The sequence below is a fragment of the Natator depressus genome, chromosome 2 (genome assembly GCF_965152275.1).
Source record: "Natator depressus isolate rNatDep1 chromosome 2, rNatDep2.hap1, whole genome shotgun sequence".
Taxonomy (NCBI): Eukaryota; Metazoa; Chordata; order Testudines; family Cheloniidae; genus Natator; species Natator depressus.
In genome coordinates, this window is record NC_134235.1 from 21415502 (window position 1) to 21426984 (window position 11483).

At 40.3% G+C, this 11483-nt stretch overlaps 1 protein-coding gene across 1 annotated transcript in view; it reads left to right on the forward strand.

Annotated features, from left to right (window-relative positions):
• TMEM65 (transmembrane protein 65) overlaps window positions 1–11065 on the forward strand; it is a 50083-nt gene extending 39018 nt beyond the window's left edge. The window contains exons 6-7 of the mRNA XM_074943881.1: window positions 6348–6453; window positions 8488–11065. Coding sequence (XP_074799982.1) covers window positions 6348–6453; window positions 8488–8583 — 202 coding nt within the window. The 3' untranslated portion in view covers window positions 8584–11065. The remainder of the gene's footprint in view (window positions 1–6347; window positions 6454–8487) is intronic.
• The last annotated feature ends 418 nt before the right edge of the window (window positions 11066–11483 follow it).

Below are 11483 nucleotides of genomic sequence, written 5' to 3' on the forward strand. Positions count from 1 at the left end.
AAATATGATTATGTCCAGTGGGTAGACTGTCAGAGTTTAAGGACAAATTGCGCTCAGAGTAGAGCTGAGTTTAAAGCTATTTGTAAAGAAGAGCAGCTTATTGCTAAAACCTCTCCAAGCTACATTAGATGCTGCTGATTTGAGTGCTTGTTTAGTGGCTACAGGTATCATGATGCAATGCTCATTGTGGTTCTCTGCATCAGGTTTACCAAAAGAAGTGCAAGTGACAATTGAAGATCTGCCATTTGATGGTCAGAATCTATTCAGTGCCAAGACTTACGAATCTCTGCATTAATTAAAAGACTCCAGTTGCACACTCAGGTCATTGGGTTTATATAATCCTTCTTTCAAAAAGAAATTAGTTTCATCCTCAATTTTTGTTCTCCAGATATAGGAATGCTCAATATCCTTCTTTTTCATATTCCTGACACCAAAGGCCCTTCTGAAAAATCTAGAAAGAAATTTAGATATCAGAAGTAGTAGTCAACTCCACTACCCTCTTCTAGAATTACTCAGTTGGGTCAGACACACAGACGTCAGATTTGATGCTCTTTTACTCCAGCCTTTGGTTCCCATCTATTTTATTTCCTGGAGGCTTGGTAGAAATCACCACAGATTGATGGGTCCATTAAGTAATCAGGGATGGTTATGTCATTCAGTTTCAATCCTTGCCTCCTTCCCAGTCCCTTTTCAGGGACCTTTCTTATGAGAGTGCCATGCATCAGAAAATTGACAAAACTGCTCAAGCTTGGAGCAAGAGAGTTAGTTCCTCAGCAGTATATGGGAAAAGGCTTGTATTCTCCCTGTTTCCTCATATTAAAAGGAAAGGTGACTTGCGTTCGATTCAAGATCTCAGGAACCTCAACAAATTCATTTGACATGCAAGGTTCTACATGGTAACTCTTGCTTCAGTTATCCCTGTGCTGGATCCCATGGATTAGTTCATTACCTTTGACTTACAGGACACTTATTTTCATGTATCAATCACACCCAGCACACAGAAAGTATCTGTTTTATGGCTCTGGGGAGTCATTACTCATTCAGAGTACTACTTTGGAATTTCATCAGTACAGAAGACATTTACAGAATTCTTGTCAGTAGTGCAGCCCATCTCCTCAGAGAAGGGTTGCATATTTACCATTCCCTAGAAGACTGGCTTGTGTAGGGGAAGTGACGAACACAGGTCATAGTGGCAGCAAAGAAAGTGATTTGTTTGTTTTCATTCCTGGGTTTAAGGATCAACTTTAAAAAGTCTACTCAGATTCCATCCCAATACATAGAGTTCATCAGAGCTCTCTTAGACTCAATAGCAGTGAGACGTTCCTCGCGCCGGACAGATTTCAAATAATAAAAAATCTGATTCTTCACTTCCATACTTACCCACAGACAACAATAAGGATATGCCTGAAGCTTCTAGGCCATATGCTTTATGTACATTTGTAACCCCATTTGCCAGGTTACATCTGGCTGTTTCAAGCATGGATCAAAAACTGTTTACAGACCAGCAATCCACACTAAGTCAGTGAACGTGCTGATCCTAGATCAAACTCTATTCTCGATGGAATGGTGGATGATACATGGAAATGTATGTGCAGGAATTCCATTTGCCCCTCTGATTGCACCCAAAACTTTGATAACATATGCACCCAATATGAGCTGGGGGACACACACAAATCAAGACCGGAGGCCATGAGTTTGAACATATCTAGAATCCACAGTTCACATAAATGTACTTGAACCAAGGGAGGTAAGATTAGCTTGCGAAGCATTTCTACCTGTCATAAAGAATTCTTAAATCCAAGTTCTCACGGACAATTCCATGGCTGCCTATTACTTAAACAGATGGAGGCACGAGGTCCGGCCTTCTTTGCCAACAAGCCATAAAACTTCAGGAATGGTGCATTCAGAATCACATAAAACTGACAGCTCTTCGTCTCCCAGAAAAGAAAAAATGGTCTAGTGGCCTCACGGAGGAGGAAAATGTACTTATCTCACAAATGGGAAGTAAAAAAATGCAATACTAAACTGATTTTTTTCAAGTGTGGGGAATTCCCCAGATAGACTTATTTACATCCGTTCAAAATAGGAAATGTGTGATATTTTGCTCTTGAGCAGGAAAGAATCTGGAATCTCTAACAGATCATTCATGATTTCTTGGTCACACCGTTTGATGTATGCTTTCCCTCCATTTCCACTAATTCCAAGGGTGTTAGACAGTATGGCAGGAAAAGCCTTGAGGTTATACGGGTGGCTCTGGCTTGACCTTGCCAGTTTTGATTCTCAGATCAAATGCTACTGTCATCAGTTTATCACATTCACAGTTCTGGAAGGCCTGTTATCATAGAGTCACGGTCTGATTCTCCATCCAAACCCAGCCTCTCTGCCTTTCACATCCTGGATGATATCTGGATGTCCTCAACAGACAGAGAGCATTCTTCAGACGTACAGACCATTCTTCTTCGGAGTAGAAAATTATCCACTAGGGCTAAATACATGGCCAAATGGAAACATTTTTCTTTATGGGCAAGGTCGAAAGGTTACGCTCCATCTCAGTGTTCAGTTCCAATAATATTAGATTCCCTCTTATTTAAAGCATTCAAGACTTTATCTCTTCAATCAAAGTTCATTTGGCAGTGATATCTGTATTTCATTCTCCAAAAGAGGGAGATACATTTTTTTCCCCTCTCATAAATCAGTGAATAGATTTATTAAAGGGCTTGTTCACATTTTTTTCCTTTTGTGAGAGAGATTGCTTCAACATGGGACTTAAATTTAGTGCTTTCTTCACTTATGGACATCCCCACTTTGAACCTTTATCAGATTGTCCAGTTCATCTAACAGTGAAGGTAGCATTCCTGGTGCCAATTAACATCAGCTAGTAGAATAAGCATATTTCAAGCCATATGGATTAATCCTCCATACACATTTTTTTTCACATGGATAGAGTAACTGAGATTGCATCCATATTTTATTTCCAAATTACTATCAGATTTTCATATCAATCAGTTCACGCATTTACCAGTTTTTCCCCACAAAAGCTTCATTCTTCTCCTGCTGAATCTAAATTATGTATTTTAGATATGAGGTCCCTGTTATATTGCCTAGCTAGCACTAATCTTTTCATAAAATGACAAGATTTTTCATTGCTTAGGATGACAAATCAAAAGGGATGGCTATTTCATCACAGACTTTCAAAATAGCATGTCTTAGAACTGCTTATGATATTAACAGGAAGAGACATCTGTCAAGCATTCAAACCACTCCACCAGAGCATAAGCTTCATAGATAGCATGCTTAAGTCAAGTCCTAATATAGGAAATATATATAACAGCTACCAGGTCTTTAGCTCATACATTTACGAAACATTATTAGTTAATTACTGCTTCAAGACGTGACACCCATTTTGGTAGAGTTGTTTTGCCGTCTCTTTTCCAATAAGTCCTGGCTCTCATCTCTTAACAGATAACTGCTAGTTGATCACTATAAGTGGGCTCCACATGTGCAGTACTGCGAAGGAGGAGGAATGGTTATTTACCTGGTAGTAACTGTGGTTCTTTGAGATTTTCTGTGCATGTGGATCCCATGACACAGCCACCATCCCCACAGCTTAGAGTCTTATAAATGAGGATTCTGGGTGGCAAAAGGAACTGAATATTGGTTGAAGTTGCTGTGACCTTTGTGCCTTTGGAGGGGACGGGCACAAGGGCATGCAGGGCACATGTATGATGTCTACTGGACACTGCTAATGAAAATGTTCCCAACCCCTGTGCTGGGGTACGTGGACCCCATAAGTGGGATCCACATGTGCAGAACGTCTTGAACAACAGTTACTATGAGGTAAGTAACTGTTCTTTATCTGTTTCTTACAGTAGATGGAATTACGATATCGTTACTCACATTGATTTCTCTTCCCGTTTCGGAATGTATTTTAGCCTTTGCTCCATTCCAAAAATATAGCAAAGTAGCTAAAGTTTAGCTTTAAAAGTTTTGCTGTATCCATTAAAAAGTATATTCACATACTTTGCAGATGATAGATAGAATTTTCACCCATTGTTGCAAACAGAACTTGCATTCACAAAACCCATTCATTTCAATGTGTTCTGTAGATGCAAATATGAAACAGTTTCCTACTGGTAAGGGTTAGAATTGTGTTTGCACAAATGTTTGTACCTGCAAAATGTGGACCCATGTATGTATGTGCATATATGTGTTTTTGTGCATGTCTAAATGGAGACTCAGTAGAGAACCAGCTGAAAACTTGACCCTAAGGACAGTTCATTAATGTTCAAGTTGCATTAATGTGATGAAATGGCCAGAAAGTGCAAAACTGTGTTCAGATAAGAGAAACATAACTAAAGTGCCATAAATCCAACATTTTAATATTTTTCATGCTAAGCTTTTTTTTTTTTTTTTGAGCAGTTCCTTAAAAATGTCCTTGATCATCTCAGCATGACATACATTCTGTGCTAGAATATGAAGTTGCCACCAGCAGCGTGTGGAGTCAGTATCTGAGACTTTGGGCAAGATCTTTGGATAGCATCATATGCTGTCTTAGCCTCAGTTAGTTCAACGCTGTCTCATTCTGGAATAACAAAGCCCGCAGTGAGAATCTTTTGGTGTTAGTATCTTCAAATAGCTTTTCATATACAGGAAAAAATATGGAAGTAGTTATAAACTGTTCAGTCCTAATATATACATTGGACTTTATATTATAGTTTGAATAGACTCTGCATCCTTCAGTCCGTCTAATGTAGTTTACTAGTGTGCCTAGACAGGTGATCTGGAACATCCCAACAATCTGCCTTCAGGCAGGTTTGTTCAGCTGGCCTGCATCTTTGGAATACACTCCTTTTTATGGAGTTTATTTCCAGAGGACTTGTGCAACCTAGAGCTCCATAACTATTTCCTTGATGCTTATTTGGCACGCCAAGTCCTTCCCAAACTCATTTCCACCACCTTTACTGTGTAGCAGCCCACTATCTGCACCTAACGATAAAAGTGAGACTAACCTCCAGGTGGGTAAGTTGGTTAAAAGAGAGAGCTTTCCTAACTTGCATTCCTCTGCAGTGGGAAAACACTGCACTGTTAATACCAAGTGTTCCCCAGCAAGTGGCTAAAGTTCCAGGCATGCTTTGGAATATTGTCAAAGCTTTGACAAGAGGTAACAGGCTTTTAGAATCTCTACATAGAGAATTTCATGGTAATAACAATTTGCTCTTGGAAAACTGAAAAACCTGAAGAGTTGCATATAAACTAGTAATTCTTTGGAATTACTTACCTGTATTGGGAGGGGCAATCTACAAATACAGTGCCTCATACAATTTTAATATATTTTGCAAGTATTAATGTGCCTTGAGAATCACAAAAGTGGTAGAGTGGGTGAGGTAATACCTTTTATTGGACCAACCTCTGTTGGTGGAAGAGAAGCGTTCAAGCTCTGTGTCCACGTGAAAGCTTGTCTCTTTCACCAACAGAAGTTGGTCCAATAAAAGATATTACCTCACCCACCTTGTCTTTCTAATACCTGGGGACCAACACAGCTATAATACTGCAAAAGGCTAAATGGATTAACTCTGCCAAGAACTTTTCTCTGAAACTTTTTCTTTTTTCAGTTCCATTTTTAAGAAGGTAACTTTTGTTTGTCATGTAGTTACTGGTATGATAAGGGTTATGGTAAATATGCTGAATACTCACATTACATTTTAATACTAACTTTTATTTTACAGTTGTACTGTTACATTTTAAGAAAAAGGTATACAAGAGGGGGGAAGGATGTCTTTAGACTCCAGACTTGAGTAGTTATCAATGGTAAATTAGTATGTGTGAGACTTTTCTGCTTTCTTTTCCACAGGAAAAAAACATATTGAACATTGATTTCTGCCTCAGCAACTGATTATTAAAGCACAAATATATGATATGATAGAATGTTCCATGAATAATTGTAGAGAGGAAAGCTCTTACATATGTACTGGATTTTTTCTAGTACTGAAAAACATTGCTAAAAGATTAAATATTTTGTTCATAAAGTTACTGTAAATGTGTCAAACTACAATAATGTCCAGGTCTTATTACATGAAGTTTTGGGTTTTCTGGAAGGCTTGACTAATTAGGGAGTGAATTAGTCAAAAGTATGCACTTACAATGTAAATGTGAACTTTCAAGTCTGAATATTTTCTTCTATATGCCAAATTGGTGGGTGAGCAGTACAGCATGCAAGAAGAAAAACTTTTCAGTATAAGTTAGTACTACTTTTGCACAAGTAATTTAACTTCAGTTGTGCATTACTCCAGCTAATATATTTTCAAATCCAAAAGCCTGAGTACTACTGACATGTGGCTCTTTTTTAGTCTTGCAGGCTATGTTGAAGCTCTAGCTTCGAGAATGGGCCTGTCAATTCCTGATCTGACACCCAAGCAAGCAGATATGTGGCAAACGCGTCTCAGTGCACATGTGGTAAATATATTTATGTATAGTTTGTGTGTACTTTTCACTGGTAATTAGCAGGGATGGGAAGAATCCAATTTTTTTCATTTTTGCCAAATATCAAATACTTAGCTTTCAGTATTTGGCAAATACTGAATATTGTTGTGTCAAGTTGAGGGGAAGCAGATCTGGAGTTGTGTTTGGGTGATTAGAGGCCAGCTGCAGTAAGGATAGGGGTGGAAAATAGCCACACAATCTGCATATGTCTGTGAACTCTGGCTGTGGTGGTAAGATTAGGTGGGTGTCTGTGAAGTCAGTCAACGTGGTGGCTGGCAGTTCTTGTCCTTTAGAGAGTTTGGTATTTATATTCATTGTTCGTGTCAGACTTATTAAATGCTTTCTGGGAATATATCTGTAGTGTGTACAAATCTAATTCCAATCCTTAATTTATATATAAATTTGGATATGAAAACACCTTTCATCTAAGTAAAATGTGCATGTTAAAGGAATATCCACTACCTAGACTTAAGATAGAAATCATTTTCAGAATTACTGGATATTCATCATCTTACAGAGAGAAAATGTTGGATATTTTAATTTTATTAAAAATTGAAGTATTTGATATTGACTCATTTAAAATGGGGGGAATTAAATTTGCCAGTTTATTTCTGTGGCAATTCATTGTGATAAAATAAATGCTACAGCTACAAGATGAAGGAAATATCCAAGCAAAAGTTGAAAAAGTAATGTAGGAATAGTTTACCTTGGTGGAAATTAGGGTAAAAAAAATTGCAGCATTTATCTTGGAAAAGTCGTTATGGAGAGCTGTGTGTTTGTATGTCCTCATGTAACACCACCAGCAGCAAAAGAAGCAATGAATCCTCTAGCCTCATGTACAGGTACTAAATGGTTTCAATGGCACACTCGTCAGCCTCTAGCATTTAGGGTTTTCCTATGCTAATTGTTAATCCCAAATGTTAAAATTTTGAGAGTCCGACTCCTGGAACTTTAAACAAAGTTAACCGGAGAGCTACTCTGCTACTCTTCCTATACATTTTTTTTTGTAAGATCTCATTCATTCACATAGATTCAGCTTCCATTCTCATCCCAATGACTCTCAAATCTGTCTTTCTGCTGTCTCCCTCTATCCAATTTGGCTTTACAGCATCTCTTTGACAACATCTTCTGGATGTCTTAGCAGCTTAAACCTAACATGGCCAAAATTGAACTCACTATTTTTCTTCCCAAAACCTTCCCACTCAACCCTTATTTGTCACTTCACAATATTACCATATTTTTTTTGCTCAGAGATCTAACCTACACATCACCTTTGACTTCTTCTCCTTTGACCTAGACATGTGGGCCAAAATCTTGTGGGTTCTTCTTCCATAACGTTTGTGAAATCTGACCTATTTCTTTGTGTACGTGCAGCAAAATCTTACAGGTCCTCATCTCCCATTTTGATTACAATAACCTCCTCTTCTCTGGCCTCCCTGACACCTCCTTCACTCCCTCCCATTCCATTAAAGTGCAGCTGCTAAGGTATCTTCCTTGCCTGTCATGACCATGTCACCCCTTTTTTGAATCCCTCCACAATTGTCATCGTCTCCATTACAAGAAATTCAAGTTATTGGGCTCTCTTTCAAGACCCTTCACAGTTCTGCACTCCCTCCCACCCCCACTTATTCACACACTCTTCTTTTATTATGGTGTGTATCCCACTCCTTGTGCCTTGCCACTGTCAGCCTTGTCCACCTGCATATATATTCCTCTCCACCGCTCTTTGTATGTTCCCTGACTTGGGGCAAAAAAAACCCAACCCACTGAATTAATTTGACATGTTACCCTGATTGCTGTCCTTGCACATTTATATCTTTTTTTTTTTTTTTTTTTTTGTCTTCCTATATTGTAAGCACTTCAGAACAGGGTTAGTTTCTAATTATGTGCTATTGCAGTGGCTAGCATAATAGGACCTATTTCCTGATTGGGGGAGCTACCACTGTGCAAATGTGTAGCAACTGGACTGTGGAAACCCTGGTAATTTCTCTCCATTTTTTTCCTTAGGGTAAAGCTATTGGAGTGACCATTGGCTGCCTTTTAGGAATGTTTCCTTTGTTCTTCTTTGGAGATGAAGAAAAAAAACTGGAAGAGAAAAATTAACCTTTTTACAATACAAATAAAAATGTAAACTAATGTACCTCAATTATTCAATTATGCTGTCAGAATATTTAGGAATTAACTGACAGTAACAATGTATAGACCTGGGAACAAAACATTCAGCATGTTGTTTTATGGATACACTAATTTATTGTGGCTTTGTCTTATTCAGTACATCTTTTTATAAGATACCATTTAGCTTTTTATTTAGTGTAAGTTGTTGAAATGTTCTCACTTATAGTAGCAACTGACGTTTACTGATTCCCTCTCACCTTCATCCGGTAACAGGATTATTACTTACTTGCCTGCTCTGGATGTACTGTGTAGGTTTTGGGTTTCCACAGCTGCTGCCTAACTTGTAAATGCATGCCAAAAAGGATCCTTTAGCTGCTCATCAGGTCCTCCAATCCAGACTATCAGTGGGGCCAGTTGGCAGGTGATTTGGAATGATGTTATTAAGCACTTTTGCAGTTATTTTTTTCCTTTGAGCCACCATTTCACATTTCCTCAGGATAGACCTGTTTCAGCAACCCCCCACTGTTTGGTTTGCACTCCTTCACAATTCTAGCTAATGTGGCTTACAAGCCATCCATTACATGCCATCACTTCTTGACAAGGTAAGTGTTTATAGTGGTGCCTTGTTACCAGGCTCATCCTTCAGAGTTTATACACAGTCACCCAATTTTTTTTCCCCCCTGAAGCAGTATTTTGAGAATCAAGTTTAAAGTTAGTGTGTGGAGTATCCTTTCTTTCATCTAACCACCCTCTCAAATATGTTACAGCACCTACTTGCAGTAAGCATAACTTTCCTCTCTTCCTGGACTTTCACCAAACTCCAGGAATTCCAGCTGAGCCCCTAGTGGAGTAATTATGTGCTCCTGGTAACTGGATCAAAATAATAAAACTGTGTTTTGTACAGCATAGCAGATAGGCTGAGAAGAGCTGTAGACAAGGGAGGGATGTCTTGAGATGAAACTGGAAAAGGAGAGTTCTGTTTGAGGTGATGATACATACAGGAAGTCTTTTCCAGATGAGTGCACAGGGCAAAAAATGAGGTTGAATGCTTCGTGCAAAGGGTATGAACCCATGCTGTCTTCTGTCCAAGAAAGATATGACTTAAAGATCTGTTTCAGTCAAATTAAATCGGATTCCAGTGTGGCAACTCTGGACACTTTCCAGACCTGCCAGTTCTACATATTTCCCTGTAGACCACAGATTTTCAAACCATGATATGGATTTGTGGGGAAAACCTCTAATATATGGGGAAATAGCCTCTGTTCGGTTGTTCTTTCCTATTCATCTGCGTCCTGGGGAACAAAAGCCAACTGGAGCTGCTACACAAGCTGATGGACAGTCTGGTCTTCAGTCTGTGGAGCACACGAGAGCTCTGCTGCACTATCAGCTGGGTAAGCAAAGGCTTGAGGGCTGGTGGAGTGCTCAGCTCTTCGGTCTTAGAACTGGCTGGGGAGCTGCTGCTTTCTGCCAGCTCTGCAGTTCCCCTTGACCTCCCCCATCTGCCTATGTGGATTTGCCCTACCCATGACTCTCTAGCATCAGCCTACCCACCCTGGCCCCAGCTCCCCTCTTACCTTAGGAGTCTTCTGGGACAGGCCCTGATGGCCTGCCCCTCCCCTCCGTAGGTCTTCATGTGGTACCTGGCTGACTCCCCATCTCTAGTCTTTCGGGAGCTGAGAACAGGGAACCCGCTGTCTCCCAAATCCCAGAGCCCCATGGCCTTTAGAGGCAGGGACATTGCCTCCCAGGCACTGAGCTCTGCTGACTTCAATCATACTAGCCAGGAGTAGCTCTACTGAGTAATTGGGGTTTTCATACCCATCCGATGGGAAACCCCCTGTTGCTGGCAAACTCCTCCCATGGGGGTGGAACTGTTTTCAGCAGCCAGGGCTGGAGCCAGCAGAGTTTAATGCCTGCAGAGCCAGGGTGTGGATTAGGCAGTGTCCCCCACTTGACAGTCCCCCAAACACTGGAGATAGTGGGTAGCTGGTCCCTCCCAAAAGCACATAGGTGTGGGAAGCCATCGCGGGGAGGAATGGGGAGAGAGGAAAAGAATAGGGAATCATAGGCCTGGGATGTTTATCGGGAGGGATGGAACTTCCACACCTGGGATTCCCATCCTTGCCCTGGGCTGTCTATAAACGGTGAAGCCTATGGTATGCTTTCCCTCCTCTTGTGTAATGTGGGAGCTGGCTTAGTGGAGGGTTTTGTGGGTGATGGGATGACTGCATGGATTGAATTGGGTACGAGGTGCAGGGGTGTGTTTTTGTGTGTGTAAGGGGTGGGTGAGGTGTTCAGCACGGGTGGGTGGAACATGCATGGGTGTGTGAAGTGAGCATGTACAATTGGTGAGTGTGGGGCTGCATGCATAGAATGCATGTGCATTGTGTGTGTATGCAGAATGAGTGGAATGAATGGGAGGGTTGATGGAGGAATGAGTTGTCTGGGTAGTAATGAGTACGACGTTGGGTAGGAAGATGGGATGGAGTGAAAGTGGGTGTGAGATGAATGCTAGATGAGATGTATGGAATGAATGAATGAAGTGGGCATGAGTAGAACAAATGGACAAATGTATCTGAATTTATGCATGTTCATACAACTGTAGCTAAATTAAAATCTACTGGGTTTTTTATTTGCAAATGTTTGCAGGCATGGTTTCCTAATTTAGAAACTCAATATGATGGTCTCTCTCAATCTTTCTGTTGAAAGCTATCTTAAGATGAATGAGTGCACATGCCAAAAATGCTTAAACAGGTGGTTTCTCTGATTAGTCAAATTCGAGGCGGGGGGGGGGGGGGAGGATCAGTCTGGATTAGTGGATCTGATTTGCAGAATATAATTCAGAGTTAAAACTAGACGTTTGTTTGTTACTTTTGCTGTGATGGCAT